General features: G+C 43.1%; 1 protein-coding gene across 2 annotated transcripts in view; it reads left to right on the top strand.

The window, feature by feature from the left end:
- The first annotated feature begins 830 nt into the window (after positions 1-830).
- RBL1 (RB transcriptional corepressor like 1) overlaps positions 831-25,614 on the top strand; it is a 95,263-nt gene continuing 70,479 nt past the window's right edge. For both annotated transcript variants that reach the window (XM_055104506.2, XM_034947024.3), the window contains exons 1-2: positions 831-2,131; positions 8,929-9,062. In XM_055104506.2, the coding sequence (XP_054960481.1) occupies positions 1,976-2,131; positions 8,929-9,062 (290 nt within the window). In that variant the 5' untranslated portion in view covers positions 831-1,975. The remainder of the gene's footprint in view (positions 2,132-8,928; positions 9,063-25,614) is intronic.

The following is a 25,614-nucleotide window of genomic DNA, read 5'->3' as shown; positions in this document are numbered from 1 at the left end:
CAGGCTGGAGTGCAGTGGCACGAGCTTGGCTTACTGCAACCTCCGCCTCCCAGGTTCCAGCGATTCTTCTACCTCAGCCTGCCAAGTAGCTGGGATTACAAGCGCCCGCCACCATGCCCAGCTAATTTTTGTATTTTTAGTAGAGACGGGGTTTCACCATGTTGGCCAGGATGATCTCGATCTCCTGATCTGGTGACCCGCCTGCCTCAGCCTCCCAAAGTGCTGGGATTACAGGTGTGAGCCACTGCAACCGGCCTTCCATACTTCATTTTCTATTCAGAAAAGCTCAATTTTGGGTTAAATGGGCATGTCCTGGGATAATAAGAAAAAATAAAACCAATATAAGGAAGGGCATATTGATTTTTGGTTTTTTTTAATGCATGTAGGTGAGGCTGGGTTTGACAGATGTGTCCTCAGTTGTTTGTTTTTGAGACAGAGTCTCACTCTGTTACCCAGACTGGAGTGCAGTGGTGCAATCTTGGCTTACTACAGCCTCTGCCTCCTCGGTTCAAGCGATTCTTGATTCTCATGTCTCAGTTGCCCAGGTTGTTAGGATTACACAAGTGCACCCACACGCCCAGCTAATTTTTATATTTTTAGTAGTGACGGGGTTTTGCCTTGTTGGCCTGACTGGTCTCGAACTCCTGGACTCAAGTGATCCACCTGCCTCGGCCTCCCAAAGTACTGGGATTACAGGCAAAGCAAATAATGGAACAACAAAAGAACGAAGACAGGGATTTATTGAAAACAAAAGTACACTCCATAGTGGGGAAGCGAACCCACGCAGCAGCTCAAGGGCCCAGACACAGAATCTTCTGGGGTCCAAATACCCTCTAGAAGTTTCCCATTGGCCACTTTATGCTCTCTTGATGTAACTGAAGTGGTAGCCCACAATCAGTCTGAGTGGTTGCAGAAAGCAACCAATCAGAGGCCAGGGTGAAGTTACAAAATTATACTTCTATGCAAAGGAAGACTCTCCCGCCATCAGTCTGATTGGTTGTGGACAGCAACCGTTCAGAGGCTGGAGTGAAGTTACAAAGTTGCAAACGAAGACTGGAAGGCGCTCAGTGTGATTTGTTGCAGACAGCCAATTTCCCATCTGCCATGCAGAAAAGGTCCAAGGGAACAGCCTCTGGTTCTTTTGTTACTTAGGCGTGGAAAGTTGGGGTTTTCCTTTCAATTTAGGTCTAAGAAGTCACGTGAAACAGCCATAGGTTCCCTGCCTCCAGACCCTATTCTCCTGCCTCATTTACTGCAGTCTTCTCTGCCTGCCTCTTTTAGCGACTAGCATGAGATGAGGATTCGTCTTCTAATATCCGTCACCAGTCCTTCCCCTCTGTCATTTAGCGAACCACTCACTGGGCACTAGGACTTTGGGGAGAGTCCCAAGAGGCCCCTCTTCGTCCAGGGGCTACTTTTTTCTTTTTCAGCCTCCATCTCCTAACTCAAGGGGTACAGCTCAGTCAGATTATGTTTGGCGCCCAGGGACAGTGACAAACCCAGGGCCCGTGGATAGAGGAGGCATCTCACTACGCTGCACGAGGCCACCTGGCAGTAGGCAGCCCAGCCCTGCCCCAAAACCCAAGAGCCTAACCAGGAAGACAGGGGGAGGCCGCGAGCTTCATCTCCCAAGAGATGGACTACACCTCCCAGCAGGCTCCGCGCGCGGGCTGAGGATCCCTCCGCTCTTTTTCTGTCCCGCCGGCTGGGCCCCCCGCGACCAGCCAAGGGCCAAGGACAGGTCTTTCAGAATCTGAGGTCCATCTTCTTATCACATTTCCGGGGAGGGACTGCTAGGAGCTCCGGAGGAAAAACGGACTTTTTTTGAGGAGAAAAGCGGAGGCAGACGGTGGATGACAAGACGTTCCGCAACTGCAGATTTTCGCGCGCTTTGGCGCAGGTGGTTGTGGGTAGCGCGCCTGGGAGGGAGAAAGAAGTCGGGGGCCGTGGCGCGCAGCCCGCGGGGCCTGAAGGGATGTTCGAGGACAAGCCCTACGCTGAGGGGGCGGCGGTGGTCGCCGCAGCCGGGGAGGCGCTACAGGCCCTGTGCCAGGAGCTGAACCTGGACGAGGGGAGCGCGGCCGAAGCCCTGGACGACTTTACTGCCATCCGAGGCAACTACAGCCTAGAGGTGAGCGGCAGCAGGTGGGGCGGCCGGACCCTACCCTCGCCAGGCCCCACCCCTGCCCCGCCCCTTCCCCGGCCTATGGGGTGGTGGGAGTTTCCCCACTTAGGAGGGTCGCTGCGCAGCCAAGAGCCGAGGGGCGGGAAAGGTGGGTGTAGCTCAGCCAATCCACCCATCATTTCGAGGCGGGAAACTGAAGCTTAGGAAAGGAGCGGCCTAGGTCCCGCGCCGCTCAGACCCCAGGCTTCCTGACCACACTTCCTTCTACCCCGCCAAGCGCCACAAACGTCATGGTGCTGCCCTTAAATCAGTAAGAACAAATATAATGGTAAAGTGAAAATGAACTGCATGCCAAGACATCACTGCCCAGAGCTTTAAATGGACCCTCAGTTCCGTCTGAACCCCTTCTGTGATCCCCATTTCACTCAAGAGGAAGCGGAGCCCTAGACGGGTTAAGCTACAGGCCCAAGGTCACACGGTTAGAGATGGAGCCAGACCCAGGGTCTGAGCCGTATAACCTCCACCCTGTGCTTCACCAGGGTGGAGCTGCCGATCGCTGTGCAGCAGTTTGATCAAAGCCAATGTGCACACGAAGCTGATCTCAGCCCTACGTTTCCTCCTCCGTCAGAGCATCGTCCTGATGCTTTGCATCAGTATCTGGCTCTGAATAAAACAAATGTCAGTTATAATTACTTGATTTTTTTCCCCATCATTCTTGCATTTTATCCTCGCAACAGCCCTGTGAACATGGCATGGCAATGAGTATTAGACTGCTTTCCAGGTGATAATGGCAAGGCTCAGAAGGTTGTCTTGCCTAGGATTATTCTAATATAGAAACCCAGGCTGGGCGTGGCGGCTCACGCCTATAATCCCAGCACTTTGGGAGGCCAAGGCGGGCGGATCACTTGAGGCCAGGAGTTCGAGACCAACCTGGGCAACACGGCGAAACCCCATCTCTACTAAAAAAATACAAAAACTAGCTGGGTGTGGTGGCGCCTGCCTGTAATCTAGCTACTCGGGAGGCTGAGGCAGGAGAATTGCTTAAACCCAGGAGGCATAGGCCGCAGTGAGTGGAGATGACACCACTGCACTCCAGCCTGGGTGACAGCAAGACTCTATCTAAAAACAGAGAAAGAAACCCAGACGAGCATAAGCCCAGTGTAGACAGAATTGTGATGGAGTGTATTTCATGTAGCACCACTGGCCTCATGTTCAAAGGCTTTCATGTGCCAAGGGCGCTGGACCCACTCCCAGGGTGCACCACTGACTCACCACCCAGTGAAATAATTGCTGGGTTCAAAGGCATAGAGTTGGAAAAGTGTTGATTGTATGTGTGCCTATATATGAAGGAATAGTACCTGAAAAAAGTGTCTTCAGAACTGGATAGACTGGGTAAAGGACAATGGTCCACATCCGTGGGTGGCATGACTGGAGAGCTGTGGGAAGAATAAGAAAGTAAGGGAGATTAGAATGAATGGCGTCTCAATTGAAAACAGATTGATTTTTGAAAGCCTGAGAAAGCATTTCTGACATCCTAGGTCTGATTTGGTCTCTCTTGCCCAAGGTCACACCATCTGTCATTGAATAAGCATTTACTGTGTCAAACTATGGTCAAGGCATGCACCTGTTTCAGATTCTTGAATATGACAAGTTTGTTCCCAGTTTTGTGGTATATCCATAACATTCCCTCTGCCTGGAATCTTTCCCCTCACCCCCAACACCAGGAAAGGTTAAGAGCTAAATCTCTAGTTAGGCAGAGTTGAATAGGACATCTTCAATGTTTGCTCTACTTATTTATTTTTTCTTTCTTTTTTTCTTTCTTAGAAACAGGGTCTTGGCCGGGCGCACGGTGGCTCACACCTGTAATCCCACCACTTTGGGAGGCCGAGGTGGGCAGATCACCTTAGGTCAGGGGTCCAAGACCAGCCTGGCCAGCATGGTGAAACCCCGTCTCTACTAAAAATATAAAATTAGCTGAGCATGGTGACGTGCACTTGTAATCCCAGCTACTCAGGAGGCTGAAGCAGGAGAATCTCTTGAAACCAGGAGGTAGAGGTTGCAGTGAGCCAAGATCGCGCCATTGCACTCCACCCTGCACAAGAGTGTAACTCCATCTCAAAAAAAAAAAAAAAAAAAAAAGGAAAGAAACAGGGTCTTGCTCTTTTGACCAGGCCTGGAATGCAGTGGTGCAATTATAGCTCACTGTAAACTCAGACTTCTGTGCTCAAGTGATGTTCCTGCTTCAGCCTCCCCAGTAGCTGGGACTATAGGCATGCACCACGGTGCTCAGCTAATTTTTCAATTTTTTGTGGAGATAGTATCTGACTATGTTGCCCAAGCTGGTCTTGAACTGGCCTCAAGTGATTTTTCTGCCGCAGCCTCCCAGAGCATTGGGATTACAAGCATGAGCCACTGTGCCCAGCCCAATGCTTGCTTTAGAAAGCACAAATGTATGAACTGAAATTTTGTGTTTATTCTATCCAGTGTTTATTTTCCTCTTTTTTTAAAATCAATTTTTAAAGGTATTTGGAGTAGTCATTTTCATATATCTCATGCTTCCTAAGAAGTCTTTCTCCAATCCCTACCCCTCTCTAGTCTACCTGACAAACTCCTGCTTACATTTTTAGTGATTTACAAATTTTGTCTCCTTTTGTGAGGCCTTCCCTAAACTGTAGTCAAAATCAGTTATTCACTGCACTATATTCTCCTACAACACTTTATCTTCAGTTCTTCTTATAGCTTGTATATCTCACCAATTATAAATGATAGTATCTGTTCCTCTTCTTAGCTCCAGATGTGAAGTTCTGTGAGATCAGAAACCATTTTTTGTATTTCTAAGGCCTGGCAAGTAGGCCTTAGAAATGCAAAAAATGGTTTCTGATATCATAGAATTCATAGAATTTTTATGAAATAGGATTTTATCAAATAGAATTGTATTCTATTTTATTCTCATGGAATAAAATAGTTGACTTTTTTAAGGAAAGAAAGTCAGGCCAGGCACAGTGGCTCACGCCTATAATCCCAGCACTTTGGGAGGCTGAGGCAGGAGGATCACTTGAGCCCAGGAGTTCAAGACCAGCCTGGGCAACATAGTGAGACCCTATCTCTACAAAAAATAAAATAGGCTGGGCATGGTGGCTCACACCTGTTATCCCGACATTTTGGGAGGCTGAGGCAGGAGGATCACTTGAGCCCAGGAGTTCAAGACCAGCCTGGGCAACATAGTGAGACCCTATCTCTACAAAAAATAAAATAGGCTGGGCATGGTGGCTCACACCTGTTATCCCGACATTTTGGGAAGCTGAGGCAGGTGGATCACTTGAGCCCAGGAGTTTGAGACCAGCTTGGGCAATATGGTGAAACCCCATCTCTACAAAAATTAGCTGGGTGTGGTGGCATGTGCCTTTAGTCCCAGCTACTCCAGAGGCTAAGGTGGGGGGAATTGCTTGAGCCTGGGAGGTCGAGGCTGCAGTGGCCCTCATTCCTGGGAAGTCAAGACTGCAGTGGCCCTGATTGTACCACTGCACTCCAGCCTGGGGCAACAGAGTGAGACCCTGTTTTAAAAAGTAAAATAAAAATCAGTGTATTCTTTAATGTTTTTTAAAAAATCGAAACAATAATTTTAGGACTTATATTTTCACCGTCTTGCTAGAATTTTCATTTAGTAGCCTGTATCCAAAGGCTCTATAATACTTGGATGCTAATCCCAAACAACTCTTTCTCTTTTTATTTTTTGAGACAAAAAAAGTGCCTCAGGCACTTCTCCCATCTCAGCCTCCAGAGTAGCTGGGACTACAGGCGCATAACACCACGTCCTGCTAATTTTTTTGTATTTTGTAGAGATAGGGTTTTGCCGTGTTACCCAAGCTAGTCTCAAACCCCTGAACTCGAGCAGTCCACCCACATCAGCTTCCCAAAGTGCTGGAACTACATGCGTAAGCCACCATGACCAGACCCTATTCCCAAGCAATTCATTAATCAAAGCTTGTAAAAATATTCATCTTTAAGCTTACCTGCCTCATTTAGTGCTTTGAGAAAAGACTTCTCATTCCTTCAGGGTAGGAACATTGGGTTTATTGATGGCCACCCATTTCTACCCACCCCTTTTAGATTATTGCAAGAAATCTTTTTATCAATCTTTTTATCCTTCTAGGGTTTGGTCTTAAAGACAGTCTGTGGAACAGTGTATAAGAACACTATTATGTTGTGCTATCAGATTTACATCTGTAATTCTTTTTTTTTTTTTTTTGAGATAGAGTCTCGTTCTTTCACCCTTGCTGGAGTCCAATGGGTCAGTCACAGCTCACTGCAGTCTTAACCTTCTGGGCTCAAATGATCCTCCCATCTCAGTTCCCCAGGTAGCTCTAACTACAGACATGTGCCACGTACCCGGCTAATTTTTTCCTTTTTTGTACAGATGGGGGTCTCACTATGTTTCCTAGGCTGATCTTGAACTCCTGAGCTCAAGCAATCCTCTGCCTCAGCCTCCCAAAGTGCTGGGGTTACGAGCATGAGCCACTGTGCCTGGCCTTTATCTGTAATTCTTTTTTTTTTTTTTGAGATGGAGTCTCACTCCCGTCACGCAGGCTGGAGTGCAGTGGCGTGATCTCGGCTCACTGCAACCCCCACCTCCCAGGTTCAAGTGATTCTCCTTCCTCAGCCTCCCAAGTAGCTGGGATTACAGGCGTGCACCACCACACCTGGCTAATTTTTGTATTTTTTAGTAGAGATGGGGTTTCGCCACATTGGCCAGGCTGCTCTCAAACTCCTGACCTCAGGTGATCCACCCATCTCGACCTCCCAAAGTGCTAGGATTACAGACGTGAGCCACCGCACCGGCCTATCTGTAATTCTTAATCCTTAAACTTCAGCTATTGTATTTCAGCAGTGAAATCATGAAGTGATTCTAGCTTGGAGATGTCTGAAGTCTAATGCAGAAAATTGTTGAATTCCCAAATGTCACCTTTTTGTGGCATTGTAAATTGAGATATCTACTAATATAAAGAGCCGTGCTTACTACAGTCGTGTGCTGCAGAATGTTTCACTCAGTGATGGACCACACATACTTTATTTTTACTATATGTTTTCTGTGTTTAGATACACAAATAATTACTATTGTGTTACATTTGCCAACAGTATTTAGTATAGTAACATGCTCCACAGGTTTGTAGCCTAGAAACAATAAGCATACCATATAGCCTAGGTTTAGTAGGCTATGCTATGTTTGCACAACAAAATTGCCTAATGTTGCATTTCTCAGAATATATCCCTGTCATTAAGCAATGCATATGACTGTATTTTAAAGATGACATGTTTTGGGGTAAATAATTCCCCAAATGTTTACCTTACAAAAATGACAGTCTCCTTCATGTTGCGTAAGATTAATATTAATTTTTTATGTGTGACTCCCTTGCCAACTTTTTACTCTGTTCTTGCCTTTCCCTGCCACACTAGTTAAAGAGAAACATAAAGCAAAAATGATAGAAACTTCAGGATCATCAAGGCCATTTCTTAAAATCAAGAAAGTCATGCTGACAAATTTTAATAGAACTCTTCTGGTAATTCAGACATGCTTCACTTAATGACAGGGACATGGTCTAAGAAATGCAACATTAGGTGATTTTGTTGTGTGAACTTCACAGAGTATACTTATGCAAACCTAGATAGTGTAGTCTACTATACACCTAGGCTGTTTAATACAGCCTGTTGCTCCTGGGCTGCAAACTTGTTCAGCATGTTTCTGTACTGAACACTATAGGCAACTATAATAGTGAGTATGTGTGTATCTAAACATAAAAGGGGTACAGTAAATTATAATTTTTTTAATATATAGAACAGTTAGAACATACAGTATTACAATCTTTTTTGTGTGTGTGACAGAGTGTCCCTGTGTTGCCCAGGCTAGACTGTAGTGGCACGATCTCTACTCACTGCAACCTCTGCCTCCCGGATTTAAACTATTCTCCTGCCTCAGCCTCCCAAGTAGGTGGGACTACAGGTGCATGCCACCACACCCAGCTAATTTTTTGCATTTTTAGTAGAGACGGAGTTTTGCCATGTTGGCCAGGCTGGTCTTGAACTCCTGGCCTCAAGTGATTCACCCGCTCCAGCCTCCCAGGCATGAGCCACCGCGCCTGGCAAGTATTATAATCTTAAGTGACCACCATTGTATATGTGGTCCAGTGTTGACCAAGATGTTATGTGGCATATGCCTGTATTAGATTTGGAGTGTAGTTGAAAGAGTTTTTTTCTTTTTTTTTTTTTTAAGAGACAGGATTTAAGAGACAGGATCTCGCTCAGCTGCCTATGTTGGAATGTAGTGGCACAAACATAGCTCACTGCAGTCTTGAACTCCTGAGCTTAAGCGATCCTCTTGCCTCAGCCACCCAAGTAGCTGGGACTGCAGGCAAGCACCACCATGCCTGGCTAATTTTTTTATTTTCATTTTTAGAGTCTACGTTGCCCTGGCTAGTCTTAAACTCCTGGCATCAAGTGATACTCGCACCTCAGCCTCCCGAGTTACTGGGATTACAAACATGAGCCACCAAGCCAGGCTTTTATCTTTAGATTAATATTAATTTAGCATGTTATAGTTGTAAAAACACAGAACTAAGAGTAAGGAGTTTTATACCCATTACTGCAACTAACAGCTTTGTGACCTTGGGCAAATATCTTCACTTCTCTGGCCCTTTATCTACATAAGGAAAATTGAGACCAGATAATTCTACATCTCTTGTTTCTAGAATTAAAGCATTTTAACATAATATTATACCTGTTTTGGCTGTTTGTCTTTTGCTTGCCAGGGAGAAGTTACACACTGGTTGGCATGTTCATTATATGTTGCATGCCGCAAAAGCATTATTCCCACGGTTGGAAAGGGTATCATGGAAGGCAACTGTGTTTCACTTACCAGAATACTACGTTCAGCTAAATTAAGGTAAACCTCTTTGATGTTTTTAAATGTTATATAAGCTCTAAATTTTGGAATCAGTTTTCTCTTGTTTTGAGATCATTTGACTTCATTTAATTTTTATTTTTTTTATTTATTTATTTATTTTTGAGACGCAGTCTCACTGTGCCAGCCAGGCTGGAGTGCAGTGGCACAGTCTTGGCTTACTGCAATCTCTGCCTCCTGGGTTCAAGTGATTCTCATGCCTCAGCCTCCCGAGTATCTGGGATTACAGACACACACCACCAAGCCCGGCTAATTTTTTGTGTTTTTTTTTTTTTAGTAGAGATGGGGTTTCATCATGTTGGTCAGGCTGTTCTCGAACTCCTGACCTCAAATGATCTACCCACCTCAGCCTCCCAAAGTGCTATAGGATTATAGACGTGAGCCACTGTGTGACTTCATTTAATTCTAAGTTATAACATAGATAATCCTTTCCCAATTTTCATATTCTTTCTCTGCCTTTCTCAAATTCTGCTAGAAACCTCTGTGTTGAATCTTTAGCTATACTTTTTAAAATTAATTTTTTAAAATTTGGAAATAATTTTAGGCTTACAGAGAAGTTACAAAAATAAGAAAAGGACAATAACCATATACCCTTGACTCAGAGTCACCTGTTATTGACATTTTATCCCATTTGCTTTCTCATTTGATTTTTCTTTCTTCAATATATAGATCTTTCTCTCTCTCTCTTTTTTTTTTTTTTTGAGATGGAGTTTCGCTCTTGTTGCCCAGGCTAGAGTGCAATGGTGCAATCTCGGCTCACCACAACCTCTGCCTCCTGGGTTCAAGCGATTCTCCTGCCTCAGCCTCCCGAGTAGCTGGGATTACAGGCATGTGCCACCACGCCTGGCTAATTTTGTATTTTTAGTAGAGACGGAGTTACTCCATGTTGGTCAGGCTGGTCTCGAACTCCCGACCTCAGGTGATCCACCCGCCTCGGCCTCCCTAAGTGCTGGGACTACAGGCGTGAGCCAGCACTCCCAGCCAGATCTTTCTCTTTTTATCCTCAACCATTTCAATCTAAGTAGCATACATTTATAGCCTTTTACCCCAAAATACTTCACTGTGTATTTCTTTAAATAACTACAGTACAGCTACCAACTTCAGCAAAATTAACACTGATAAAATAATTTTATTTAACCTGCTAACTCTTTTCTAGTTTTGTTAGTTGATTCAATAATGTTCTTTATGGCATTTTTTTTCCTGGAAGTACAATTTCTAATTAAGGATCAGGTATTGCATTTGCTTATCATGTCTATTTATTCTTCTGTAATTAGGAACATTTCCACAGCCTTTCTTTTTCTTTTATGACATTACCATTTTTGAAGAATATAATCCACAATCACTTTGTCCCTTTCTTTAATTAAAAAAATTTTTTTTAGAGGCCGAGTCTTGCTATATTGCCCAGGCCTCGAGTGCAGTGGCACCTTTTTAGCTCACTGCAGCCTCAAACTCCTCAGCTCAAATGATCCTCCTGCTTCAGCCTCCCAAGTAGCTGAGACTACAATCATGTGCCACCATGCCTGACTGATATTTTTAAATCTTTTTATAGAGACAGGGTCTTACTATGTTGCTCAAGCTTGTCTCAAAGTCCTGACCTTAAGTGGTCCTCTTGCCTCAGCCTCTTTTTTTTTTTTTTTTTTTTTTGGGACAGAGTCTCACTCTGTTGCCCAGGTGGAGTGCAGTGGTGCGATCTGGGCTCGTTGCAACCTCCGCCTCCCGGGTTCAAGCGATTCTCCTGCCTCAGCCTCCTGAGTAGCTGGGACTACAGGCATGTGCCACCACGCCCAGCTAATTTTTGTATTTTTCGTAGAGACGCGGATTCACCATATTAGCCAGGCTGGTCTCAAACTCCTGACCTTGTGATCCGCCCGCCTCAGCCTCCCAAAGTGCTGGGATTACAGGCGTGAGCCACTGTGCCCGCCCTCATCCCCTCTTTTAATAGATGGTTCCCAATTTTGGATTTGTCTCCTATTAACTTTTGATTAGATGCAGGTTAGTCATTCCCTGATGGAAAACTGTATAAGTGATTTTGTCTCCTCAGGATATCACATCTGATGATGGCATGTGTTATCCATCTGCATCTCATTGGTGATGTTAATTTTTGTCATCTGGTCAAGATGTTGTCCTATTTCTCTACTGTATATTAATTTTTTTCACCTTGCAGCTACTCTATGGGTCTCAGATACATCTTTTACTTACTCTAGTATCAAGCATATAGAATTATTTGGCTGGATAGGAAACAAAACAAATTTAGCTATCCAGTTTGGATTCATGCTAATATTCTTTGTTTCTGGGACAAAACTATTTGTGGTCATTGTCTATTTGCTATTCCTGTGTTTCCAGAATAGAAGAGGAGCAAAGTTTAAAGCCCTATTCAGAAATGGCAAATAGGTTTTAGTTGATGCTAAATTTAAATTTTTTTTTATTTTTTATTTTTGAGACAGAGTTTTGCTCTTGTTGCCCCGGCTGGAGTGCAATGGCCTGATCTCAGCCTCCCCAGTAGCTGGGATTACAGGCGCCCGCCACCATGCCTGGCTAATTTTTTATATTTTTAATAGGGAGAGGGTTTCACCATGTTGGCCAGGATGGTTTCAAACTCCTGACCTCAGGTGATCCACCCGCCTCGGCCTCCCTAAGTGCTGGGACTATAGACGTAAGCCACTGTGTCCAGCCTAAAAAAAATGTTTTTAAACAATTTTGGTTCTAAAAATAAAATAAGATGATAAAAATTAAATGAAGATCAATGGGGTTAATTTTTTAATTGAGCAAGACATTATCATTGTTAGTATAAAACAATCTGATCTTTTTCTGTCAATGTTTGTCATCATTGTTCATATAATTTCAAAAATCTTTGTAATGACAGATTCTGGGGGAACTAAACAAAAAAGAATTATAACAAAACAAATGTAGAGCAGTACATGGCAGGAGAATCACTTGAACCTTGGAGGTGGAGGTTGCAGTGAGCTGAGATAGCACCACTGCACTCCAGCCTGGGCGACAGAGCAAGACTCCACTTCAAATTAAAAAAACAAGGCTGGGCGCGGTGGCTCACGCCTGTAATCCCAGCACTTTGGGAGACCAAGCCGGGTGGATCACAAGGTCAGGAGATCGAGACCATCCTGGCTAACACAGTGAAACCTCATCTCTACTAAAAATACAAAAACAAAATTAGCCAGGTGGGCGCCTGTAGTCCCAGCTACTCGGGAGGCTGAGGCAGGAGTATGGCGTGAACCCAGGAGGCGGTGCTTACAGCGAGCCGAGATTGCGCCATTGCACTCCAGCCTAGGTGACACAGTGAGACTCCGTCTCAAAAAAAAAAAAAAAAAAAATCAAATTTCAAATAATGAAACAAACTCTGGAGATGGACAGTGGTGATGGTTGCACAATGTGAATGTACTTAATGCTACTGAACTATAGACTTAACAGTGGTTACAACAGTAAAGGTTATGTATGTTTTACCATGCGCACACACACACATACACACAAATGTATTTTCAAAAATTTTAAATAATACAGAAGGCTTATAAGTAGAAAGGAGTCTCCTTGGCCACGTACAGTGGCTCACACCTGTAATCCCAGCACTTTGGGAGGCTGATGCGGGTGGATCACCTGAGGTCAGGAGTTCAAGACCAGCCTGGCCAACATGATGAAACACCGTCTTTACTAAAAAATACAAAAAAATTAGCTGGGCGTGGTTGCGGGCGCCTGTAATCCTAGCTACTGGGGAGGCTGAGGCAGGAAAATTGCTTGAACCCAGGGAGGCGGAGGTTGCAGCGAGCAGAGATCGTGCCGTTGTACTCCAGTGTGGGTGACAAGAGTGAAACTCCATCTCAAAAAAAAGAAAAGAAAAACGTCTCCTTTTGGCACTCTCTGTAATTAACCATTATTAATAATTTCTTCTGGCCAGGCGCAGTAGCTCATGCCTGGACTCCCCAGCACTTTGGAAAGCTTAGACGGGCGGATCACCTCGGGTCAGGAGTTCAAGATCAGCCTGGCTAACATGGTGAAACCTCGTTTCTATAAAAATACAAAAAATTAGGCGGACATGGTGGGGCACACCTGTAATCCCAGCTACTCGGGAGGCTAAGGCAAGAGAATTTCTTGAACCCAGGAGGTGGAGGTTGCAGTGAGCCGAGATTGTGCTATTGCACTCTAGCTTGGGCAACAAGAGCAAAACTCTGTCTCAAAAAAAAAATGTCTTCCTATGTACAAATATATAAACTTGTTTTTTGTTATTTTTTCCTTTTATTTTCTTTTCTCTTTATTTGTTTGAGACAGAGTCTTGCTCTGTCACTCAGGATGGAGTGTAGTGGTGTGATCACAGCTCACTACAGCCTAGACCTCACAGGCTGAAGCGATCCCTCACTTTAGCCTCCCGAGTAGCTGGGACCACAGGTATACACCACCATGCTTGGCAAATTTTATATTTTTTGTAGAGACGGGTCTCACCATGTTGCCCAGGCTGGTGTTTTTTCTTTTTAAAACATAAATTATACTATATGTGTTGCTCTACAGTTATTTTTCTTCATATTTTGGAAATTCTTCCATATCAGCATATGTAGTTCTACCTCATTAATTTTTTTAATGATACTAGGATATTTTAGGGTATAAGGATCTTTCATCTATTTAGCCATGCCTTATGGCCATTTCGATTGTATCCAGTCCTTTGTAGTTGCGGACAAATAAACATCATTGTAAAGATGATATTTCTGATAAATTCCAAAAATATGTATGATTCCTAAAAATGGGTCAAAAGATTTATCTTTTTTGGTCAGGCCCAGTGGCACACACCTGTAATCCCAGCACTTTGGGAGGCCAAGGCGGGCAGATCTCTTGAACCCAAGAGTTCAAGACCAGCCTGGGCAACAGGGTGATACCCTGTTTCTACAAAAATTAGCCAGGCATGGTGGTGCATGCCTGTAATCCCAGCTACTCGGGAGGCTGAGGTGGGAGAATCACTTGAACCCAGGAGGTGGAGGCTGCAGTGAGTTATGATGATGCAACTCTACTCCAGCCGGGCTGGTAAAGCAAGACCCACTCTCAAAAAAAAAAAAAAAAAAATCCATTAAAAATAATTACAAACTTATGAAAAAAAAAAAAAAAACTAAGTCTTTTTAAAATGTAGATTGATATTCTCAAAATCCCTTTCCCCCAAAATGTTTATTTTTTTTTGAGCTAGAATCTCGCTCTGTTGCCCAGGCTGGAGTGCAATGCACGGTCTCTGCTCACTGCAGCCTCTTCCTCCTGGGTTCAAGTGATTCTCCTGCCTCAGCCTCCCCAGTAGCTGGGGCTACAGGTGCATGCCACCACACCCGCCTGTATTTTTTTTTTTTTTTTTTTTTTTTGTATTTTTAGTAGGGACGGGGTTTCACTGTTTTGGCCAGGCTGATCTTGAACTCCTAACCTTGTGATCCGCCCACCTCGGCCTCCCAAAGTGCTAGGATTACAGGTGTGAGCCACCGCGCCCAGCCTGTTTTTATCTTTTTTATTTTTTGTTTGTGTTTTTTGAGACAGGGTCTCACCTTGTCACCCAGGCTGGAGTGCAGTGTCGCGATCTCTGCTCACTTGCAACCTCCGCCTTCTGGGCTCAAGTGATCCTCCCACCACGCCCTCCTGAGTAGCTGGGACTACAGGTGCATTTCATCACGCTCAGGTAATTTTTGTATTTTTAGTTGAGACAGGATTTCACCATGTTGGCCAGGCTGGTCTCAAACTCTTGGCCTCAAGTGATCCACCCGCCTCAGCCTCCCAAAGTGCTAAGATTACAGGCATGAGCCACCACGCCCAGCCTTCCGCAAAACGTTTTTAAGTGTCAAATTTTTAATGCTAAAAGAGCAGTTACCCAGCATCAATGTGTTCATTCAGAGAAATAAACAAAAATTTCAAATGATTTTGTTTGCTTTGACTTATAATAATTTGGGCTGTTTTCAAATTTTCAACTTAAATATAATTTTTTTAACTTTTATTATTATTATTTGAGTCAGGGTCTTACTCTGTTGCCCAGGCTAGAGTACAGTAACATGATCTCAGCTCACTGCAACCTCTGCCTCCCAGATTCAAGCAATCCTCCCACCTCATCCTCCCGAGTAGCAGGGACTACGGGTGTGTGCCACTATGCCCAGATAATTTTTGTAGCTCTTTTTTTTTAGAGATGGGGTTTCACCATGTTCCCCAAGCTGGTCTTGAAGTCCTGAGCTCAAGTGATCCACCCATCTTCGCCTCCCAAAGTGCAGGGATTACAGGGGTGAGCCACCACACCTGGTCCCATCTCTAGATTATTTATACCTAATACAATGTAAATACTATGTCAGTAGTTGTTACACTGTATACTTTGGGGAATAATCACAAGAAATGAAGTTGGTACATGTTCAATACGGACACAACCATCCTTTTTTTCCAATTATTTTTGATGTGTGGTTGGTTGAATCCATGAATGTGGAACTCACAGATATGGAGGGTAAACTCTAGAGAGAGAGAGAGTGTGTGTGTGTGTGTGTTTGTATGTGTATGGTGTTAGTGGTGGAGTAAAATATATATAACATAAAATTCATAAAGTTGACAATTTTTAAGTTCAGCATACCTTCACCTTCACATTGTTCAACCAACACCACCACCATTTCCCGAACTTTCTTATCTTCCCAAACTATACACATTAAATGGTAACTCAGCTGTTTAGCTGTTAGTCCAGCCCAGCTCTGCCTCAGTGAACTATGCTGTGCTCTGCTCCACTGAGGTGCAGGGCTGACTGTATCAGCACCAGCAGGGGGGATGGCTGGCCCCAACCTGAGGAGGAGAAAAAGAAGGAGGTACGCAGGTCCCTGGGGTTTCTGGTTGTATTCTTGTCCCTAGGCCCCTGCGTTGTCCCTTAGTGATGCAGAAACCTTATGATCCTGGCCCAGCCTTGCAGGCTCCCCTGGCATAGAGACACGTGCTCTGTGCTGTCTTCTAGGGGCTGCTGCTGCCCTATGTCTCCTGGCCAGTTGACATTTTGGCAACCATGAAGTGACCTGAAGCGAGCCTCCATTTACTGATATTATAATTGGAGCCTTGGTACCATTCACCCAATCTTGCTGAGCCAGCAGGGGTCTCTGTTGAGTCTCCTCTCAGATTTCGAATCTTCCTAATTTTGGTTTGAGATTCATACTTTGTTCAAGCAACCAATTCCACACTTGATGGAGCTGGAATTAAAGTTCTGCTTCTAAGGACACAATCATAGACACTGGTTATTTTACCTAGGCTTTGATTGGAATGGCATATTTTCAGATATGACCAGACTGCTTTAAAACATTGAGGTTGTTTTTGTTTTGTTTTTGTTTTTTAGAGACAGGCTTTTACTCTGTTGCTCAGGCTGGAGTGCAATGGCATGATCATAGCTCACTGCAGCCTCAAACTCGGGGGGGTCAAGCTGTCCTCTTGCCTCAGTGACCTAAGTAGCTGGGGCTATAGGTGCATTCCACCATGCCTGGCTAAGTTTTTGTTTTGTTTTGTTTTTTGTTTTTTCTTAGAGACTGGGTCTGGCTTTGTTGCCCAGGTTGGTCTTGAACTTCTGGCATGAGGAGATCCTCCTGCCTTTGCCTCCCAAAGCACTAAAGCACTGGGATTACAGGTGTGAGCCACCACACCAGCCAAAGTTTACTTTATAGAGCTGATAAAAAAGATTGGGAAGATTGACTCGCCATTGCAGAACAATCATGTATTTGGGTCATGTTTAAGTCAATATCTCACACCATTAGGAAGATTCATTCCTAAGAAGTTGAGTCTCATGGAGGGGGGAATATTACAAAGGACCAAAGCTGAATTTTAAACAAGAGAGAAGTGGTCCTGGAAACTGTTTCAGACTACATGACTGTCCCTTTGATCAAAGCAATTCCTTGAGCAATCATTATTGTTCAAAGGTTCCCTAACAAGGTCCCTGACCTTGCAGTAAGTAAAAGATGTCACTTTCTGACAAGCCCAGGAACCTCAAGATATTTTTGGGGACTTCAGGAAGAGAGGATTTCACCCAATGCATACAGGTATTATGGGAACAGTCTGATGATGGATCCTTGGCTTGACTTCTTAGCCTCAAGGCTTTTAAAAGTCTAATCCAAAATTCCTTATGAATGTTCCAACAAAACCAACTTAAAAGAGCCTAGGTGGCCACTCACTATTCTTATTGCCCCCTGTGCAAATAATCAGGCCAAATATATTACTAAACCTTATTTTGAAAGTAAATTGCGAGCCAGGCGTGGTGGCTCACACCTATAATCCCAGCACTTTGGGAGGCCTAGGCGGGTGGGTCTATTGAGGTCAGGAGTTCGAGACTGGCCTGGCCAACATGGTGAAACCCTGTCTCTACTAAAATTATAAAAATTTGCTGGGCGCAATGGTGGGTGTCTGTAATCCCAGCTACTTGGGAGGCTTAGAAACAAGAATCACCTGAACCCAGGAGGTGGAGGTTGTAGTGAGCCGAGATCGCACCACTGCACTCCAGCCTAGGCCACAAAGTGAGATTCCATCTCAAAAAAAAAAAAAAGAGAGAGAGTAAATTGTGGCGGGACCAGGCACAGGCAGCATTTTGGGAGGCCAAGATGGGCAGATCACTTGAGGCCAGGAGTTAGAGACCAGCCTGGCCAACATAGTAAAGCCCCATCTTTACCAAAAATATAAAAAACAGCCGAACATGGCGGTGCTTGCCTGTAATCCCAGCTACTTGGGAGGCCAAGGCAGGAAAATTGCTTGAACCCCGTGGACAGAGGTGGCAGTGAGCCAAGATTGCCACTGCACTCCAGCCTGGGCAACAGAGCGAGACTCTTGTCTCAAAAAATAAAATTAAATAAATAAATAAAATAAATATTTTTAAAAAGAAAGTAAATTGGTCCCACTAAGATTAATCTTTGGTAAAAATGGGGAATTGAAGAGGAAAAAAAAGTACATTCTATCAAAATTATAGCATACCTATTATTAAATTCCAGCCTTGACTATTTTTTTAATTTATTATTTGCATAGAATTTGGACTAAGTCCTGAATTCTTTCCTGTCTGCAAGTCTTGAAATTGATGTTTCTAAATTTTTCTCCCACTTTTCTGACTTGAAATCACTAAAATTAAAACTGCTTTTTCCTGAAGTCTGGCAAACTGAAACTGGACAATTTTACATAAACTTCAGAAAAGTCACCATAGTAGCTTACATATGGAAACCTTTGTGGGCTGGGCGTGGTGGCTCATGCCTGTAGTCTCAACGCTTTGGGAAGCCGAGGTGGGAGGATCGCTTGGGAGGGAGCCCAGGAGTTCAGGACCAGCCTGGGCAACATAGTAAGAGACTACTTTTTAGTCTCTACAAAAAAATTTTACAAAGAATGTTAGTGAAGTGTGGTGATATGCACCTGTAGTCCCAGCTATCTTGGGAGGCTGAGGTAGGAGGATCACTTGAGCCCAGGAGTTCCAGACTATAGTGAGCTATGATCATGCCACTGCACTCCAACCTAGGTGACAGAGCAAGACCCTTCTCAAAAAAAAAAAAAAAAAATGCTTTAAGCCCAGCATCTAAAAATCTCAACTGGCTGCCCCCTGTTCTCAAAAACTAAGTATCTATATCCCAGATAAATCAGATAACATCACTAAGTTAATGGCCGATATAAAGACCCAAATAAAAGATTGGCTAAACAGCTGGTTTAGATCTTGGGAAACTTGATAACAAAAAAAGTTTCTTTTTCTAAAAATTATAATCATTTGTTATTTTTTGTCTACACTGCTGTTATGGCATTTGAGGGTTTTTTTTTGTTTTGTTTTCTTTTTTTTTTTTTTTTTTTTTGGCTGAGACAGGGTCTTACTCTGTGGCATCAGCTGGAGTGCAGTGGTGCCACCTCAGCTCACTGCAGTTTCTACCTCCTGGGCTCAATCCTCCCACCTCACCCTCCCAAGTAGCTGGGACTTAACAGGTACACACCATCATGCCAGGCTAATTTTTGTAGTTTTTGTTTTATAGAGATGGGGTTTGCCATGTTACCAAGGCTGGTCTTGAACTCCTGAGCTCCAAGGGTCTGCCTGCCTCGGCCTCCTAAAGTGCTAGGAACCCATGACAGTTACATCTTCAGTGTGAAATGTTAAATATACCTCCCCCCGGCCCCCCCCAATAAAAGACCATCTTGACTAATCAGATCATTGTAACTATACATTAAGCCTTACATAGGAAAATATTAGTGTTAAACTTCAAATAAAACCAAAATGAAAACTGCCCATTTCACCCTTACCCCCAGCCTCAGCAACCACCATTCTACTTTTTCTTCCTCTATGAATTTGATTACTCTGAGCATCTCTTAGAAGTGTCATCCTACAATATTTGTTCTTTTGTGACATGCTTATTTCACTTAGCGTAATGTCCTCAAGGAAATGGCTGATTCCAATGCTTAGCAGACGTGTTTTCTCTGATGCATCTGGAACAGCTTCTTATGCCAGAAAGTAAGGAGTGCTCAAAAAAATGGTGGAGGTGTGTCAAGGAACTTAGAAGCTAGGTTGAAAAGACTCCCATTAGTAGACTCCCGTTATTAGAAAGGAATGCTGCTTACATTAGAATGCCAGCTAATAAATGTAGAAAAAGTGGTAGAATTAGAAAATAGTCACCATTTTGCAACCTCATAGTAATAATTGATACAGTCAAAGATCATCAATGGATATTAAAACTAGTGAATAAAAGTTTGATGAAGAACAGAATATTCACGTAATTGCAAAGTATCTCCTATGAATCACTAATTACAAAGGAAAAAATAGAAACTTTGAAATGGAAAACATGGCACATACCACCTAAATCAAGTACAAAGTTATCAGTAATGGGACTAATGGATATGATCCTCTGACAAGGATATGACATCACTTAGGTAATACTCTTGTCAAAAATACATAGCCTAAATCTAATAATGAGGGAAGCATGAGACAAACCCAAATTAGGGACATACTACAATTAACTGACCAATTGTCTTCTAAAATGTTCGTGTTACAAAGAAGTCTGAGGAACTGGTTCCAGGCTGAAAGAAACAGAAAGGAAATGACACCTAAATGCAATACATGCTACTAGATTAGGATGTTTAAAATTGCTCCGAAAGAACATTTGGACAATTGGTAAATTTTAAATTTAAGTTGAAATATGGACTAATATTTTATCAATGTAAAATTTTCTGATTTTGATAATTGTACTTTGGTTATGTAAGATAATTTTTTTTTTTTTTCAGAAAATAGAAACTGAAGTATTTTTGGGTAAAGGGCATGAAAGCTAAACGTGACTCTCAAATGGTTCAGAAAAAAATTATATGTATATTGCAATAACTAGGATTATCCAGAGAAAAAGAGCCAACAAGCTATATATAGAGAAAAATTTATTTTAAGGAATTGGCTCACACGATGGAGGCTTGGAGAGTCGAAAGTCTGATGGGGTAGGCCCCATGTTGGAGACTGCACTTTGAGTCTTCATCTTGAGGGAAGAGCTGCAGTTTGAGTCTTGAGGCAGTCTTGTGGTAGAATTTCTTCTTACTCAGGGGAAGTCAGTCTTTTTTCTATTAAGACCTTCAGCTGATTGGATGAGTTCCACCTACATTATGAAGAGTAATCTGCTTTACTAAAAGTCCACCAATCTAAATGCTGATTTCATCTACTAAACACCTTCACAAAAAGATCCAGAATATTTGAGAAAATATCTGGGCATCGTGGCCCAGCCAAGCTGACACATAAAATTTACTACCATATATGCATATGTATATACAGTATACATGTATATATAGATGGCTGGGCAAGGTGGCTTACACCTGTAATCCCAGCACTTTGGGAGGCCAAGGTGGGGCAGATCATCGAGGTCAGGCGTTTGAGACCAGCCTGACCAATGTGATGAAACCCAGTCTCTCTAAAAATACAAAAAATTAGCCGAGCTTGGTGGCAGGCGCCTGTAGTCCCAGCTACTCGGGAGGCTGAGACAGGAGAATTGCTTGAACCCGGGAGGCGGAGATTGCAGTGAGCCGCGATTGTGCCACTGCACTCCAGCCTGGGCAACAGAGCAAGACTCTGCCTCAAAAAAAAAAAAAAAAAAAAAAAAAGATAAAGCAAATATGCAAAATGTTAATATTTGGTAAAGGGTATAAAGGACTTCTTATGCTCTCCTCGCAAGTGTAGGTTTGATGGTATTTCAAAGTAAAAAGTTTAAGAGATAAAATGAATGGTATACAATGGAATAAACTCCAGCTGTTAAAATGATAGAAGGGGTTTTACTGATGTAAAAACATGTACAAGATAAATTAGAGGAAAAAGCAAGGTGCAGAATATTGTAGGTACATTAATCCTTCTTTATCCTTGGTTTCACTTTCCATGGTTTCAGTAGCCCATCAGCCATGGTTTGAAAATATTAAATGGAAAATTCGAGAAATAAACAATTTTAAGTTTTAAATTGTGTATGGTTTTGAGTAGCATAATGAAATCTTGTGCTATCCACTCCATCCTGCTTGGGACGTGAATCATCTCTTTGTTTACTGTATCCATGCTGTGTATGCTACCTGCCTGTTGGCCACTTAGTGGCCCTCTCAGTTATCAGATTGACAGATCACAAGAAGGGTGAGTACAGTACAATAAGATATTTTGAGAAAGAGAGAGAGACCACATTCACATAACTTTTATTATAGTAAATTGTTATAATTGTTCTATTTTATTATTGTTAAACTCTTACTGTGCCTAATTTGTAAATGAAACTTTATCATAGGTATATGCGTATAGGAAAATATATACTCTATATATGGTTCTGTACTATTTGCAGTTTCAGGCATCTCTGAGTCTTGCAATATATTCCCTGAGGATAAATGGGGGGACTACTGTTGTAGTATGACATCATTTGAGTGGAAAAAATTATGTATGCCGGTATATGTTTATAAATTCCCAAAATACCTCTGCAAAGATAAACAAAACCTGGTGACAGTCTATTAGTCCCTAAGGCAACCATGATTGCCTTAGTGGAGAAAAACTGGGAGGCAGGTGATGAGAAAGAGAATTTTCATTATACATGCTTTAGTAACTTTTAGAATTTTGTGCTTGTGCATATTACTTATTAAAAAACAACACCTTCACACAAAGTATCATGATATGCATCTTTGTATTTTTGCCTGTATTTTTTACTTTCTTCTTAGGTTAGAGTCTTTAAAAAGTAATTTCTGGATGAAAGGACTTGAGCATTTTTAAGGCTTTTTATTCATGTTGCCAAATTGCCTCTAGAAAAGTGAACAAATTAGGCCGGTGCAGTGGCTCACACCTGTAATCCCAGCACTTTGGGAGGCCGAGGTGGGTGGATCACCTGAGGTCAGGAGTTTGAGACCACCCTGGCCAACATGGCAAAACCCCATCTCTACCAAAAATACAAAAATTAGTCAGGTGTGGTGGCATGTGCCTATAATCCCAGCTACTCAGGAGGCTGAGGGAGGAGAATCACTTGAACCCAGGAGGTGGAGGTTGCAGTGAGCCAAGATCGCGCCACTGCACTCCAGCCTGGGAGACAGACTGAGACTCCATCTCAAAAAAAAAAAAAGTGAACAAATTAATATTTCTAACATATTTACATGTATTTACTGTAACCTCTTTGGAGTAGTGTTGTGGGGAGGTATTTTTTAATGGCCTATTGAGATATTATGACATACCATATAATTCATCCTTTAAACTGTACAGTTCCATGGTTTTTTGTATTTTCACAGAGTTGTGTAACCACCACCACAATCCATTTTAGGACATTTCCATCACCCTAAAAAGAAACCCCTGTTAGCATTCACTTCGTATTCCAACCCCCACACCCAGCTCTTGGCAGCCACTGATCCAACTTCTGTCTCTATAGAGTTTTCTATTCTGGACATTTCATATGAATGGAATCGTATAATATGTGGTCTTCTGTGTTGGCTTCTTTAGGATAATGGTGTCAAGGTTCATCCATGATGTAGCATGTATCAGCAGTTCTTTTTATGGCTGAATAATATTCCATTGCATAGATATACCACATTTTGTTTATCCATTTATCAGTTAATGAGTTATTTCTACCTTTTGGCTATTGATTAGTGTTGCTATGAACATTTGTATACAACTTTTTATGTGGACATATATTTTTTCTTTTGGATATATATGGAGAGGAGTGGAATTGCTGAGTCATATGGTGATTCTATGTTTAACTTTTCTTTGAGACAGAGTCTCACTCTGTCACCCAGGCTGGAGTGCAGTGGCATGATCTCGGCTCACTGCAACCTGCGCCTCCCAGGTTTCAACGATTCTTGTACCTCAGCCTCCTGAGTGGCTGGGATTACAGGCGTGAACCACCGCTCCCAGCCCTGTGTTTAACCTTTTTAGGAACTGTCAGGCTGTTTTCCAAGGTGACTGTACCAGTTTACGTCCCCACCAGGAGTTTACAAGGGTTCCAGTTTCTCCACATTCTTGCCAATTCTTCTTGTTATCCATCTTTTTTATTGTAGCCATCCCAGTTTTGATTTGCATTTCCCTGATGGCTAATGATGTTGAGCACCTTTTCATATACTTGCTTGGATAGTGTATTCTCTTCTCTCTCTCTCTCTTAAATTTTTTTTTTTTTTTTTTTTTTTCTGAGACCGGGTCTTGCTCTGTCACCCAGGCTGGAGTGCAATGGCGCAATCATGGCTCACTGCACTCTCAACCTCCCAGGCTCAAGCGATCTGCCTACCTCAGCCCCTCGAGTAGCTAAGATCACAGGTGCATGCCACCATGCCAAGCTAATTTTTAAACTTTATATAGAGACAGGTTCTCTCTATGTTGCCCAGGCTGGTCTCGAACTCCTGGACTCAAAGCTGTCTTCCTGCCTCAGCCTCCCAAAGTGCTGGCATTACAGGTGTAAGCTACCATGCCAGCTTAAAATGTGTTTGTTTGTTTATTTTGAGACAGTGTCTCGCTCTGTCACCCAGGCTGGAGTGCAGTAGCGCGATCTCAGCTCACTGCAAGCTCCGCCTCCTGGGTTCACGCCATTCTCCTGCCTCAGCCTCCCATGTAGCTGGGACTACAGGTGCCCGCCACCACACCTGGCTAATTTTTTTTTTGTATTTTTAGTAGAGACGGGGTTTCACTGTGTTAGCCAGGATGGTCTCGATCTCCTGACCTTGTGATCCGCCCGCTTCGGCCTTTTAATTTTTTTTATAAGATGAGATCACACTATGTTGCCCAGACTCATCTCGAATTCCTCAGCTCAAGCAGTCCTCCCGCCTAAGACTCCTGAGTAGCTGGAACTACAGGTACATGCTGCCACACCCAACTTGAGTAGTGTATTCTTTTTTTTTTTTTCTTTTTCTTTTTTTGAGACAGGATCTCACTCTGTCACCCAGACTGGAGTTCAGTGATGTGGTCACAGCTCACTGCAGCCTTGACCTCCTGGTCTCAAGCAATCTTCCCACCTCAGCCTCTTGAGTAGCTGGGACTATAGGTGCACACTACCAAGTCTAGCTAATTTTTAAGTTTTTTGTAGACATGAGGTCCCACTATGTTGCCCAGGCTGGTCTCAAACTCCTGGGCTCAAGCAATCCTCCCACCTCAGTCACCCAAAGTGCTGGGATTACAGATATGAGCCACCACACCCAGCAGTAGCATATTCTTTGTAACAGAATCCCAATGAATTGAAAGCTGTGAAGTTTACTTTGCTTCTTATTTTAGTTTTAAAAACTGTAATTATGATTTAAGTTATAACAGTGCTATAAGGTTTTTTTGTTTTCAAACACCCTGATGCATTTTGTTCCAGGTTAGGAAAGCCATTCTTGGGAGAGCAGTATGTACAATGGATTATATGATGATGTAGTAGTCAAGGCTCTTGTTTATAAAAAGCAAGTATCAGTCTAGGCAACAAAAAGTGATACCCCTGTCTCTAAAAAACATTTTAAAATTAGCTGGGTGTGGGGGCACATACCTGTGGTCCCAGCTACTTGGGAGGCTGGAGCGGGAGGATCGATTGCTTGAGCCCAGGAAGTCAAGCCCGCAGTGAGCCACAATCACGCCACTGTACTGCAGCCTGAGTGACAGAGCGGGACCCTATCTCAAAAAAATAAGAGATATCACTTACCAACTTTGGCTGACCTAAAAGAAGTATTGGATAGGTGATAAAATCTTTAGGATGACTTAAGAAAACTAGGCTTAGAAAAGGCCAGGAACAAAAGGATGCTGGCCACACAGCCAAAGAGCATATCACAGAATCCATCTAGCAGGGACATAGTTTGCATGGCTAGCAATGCTGTCCCTGGACATTGCCACTTTATTTGCCCCAGGAGATTGATCCTGCTGTAAGAATTCACCACTTCTTCACTTCTCTGCACCAGCAGCTTCAGATTCAAAATCTCAAGCAGATGTATCTGATAAAGGATATCAGATTATATGCCTTCATCCTAGCTTCCAGTAAAGCTGATCTGTTTAGTGGTAGACAAGGCTCAAAAGTGGAAATGTCCTCAAAGCAGAGGGTTTCACATGCAAAATGTGACCATCCAAAAATAAAAACAGTCTTTTTTTTTTTAAGACGGAGTTTCGCTCTCGTTGCCCAGG

Source organism: Pan paniscus, chromosome 21 (assembly GCF_029289425.2).
Source record: "Pan paniscus chromosome 21, NHGRI_mPanPan1-v2.0_pri, whole genome shotgun sequence".
Taxonomy (NCBI): Eukaryota; Metazoa; Chordata; class Mammalia; order Primates; family Hominidae; genus Pan; species Pan paniscus.
This window is presented reverse-complemented; position numbering and strand designations above follow the sequence as displayed.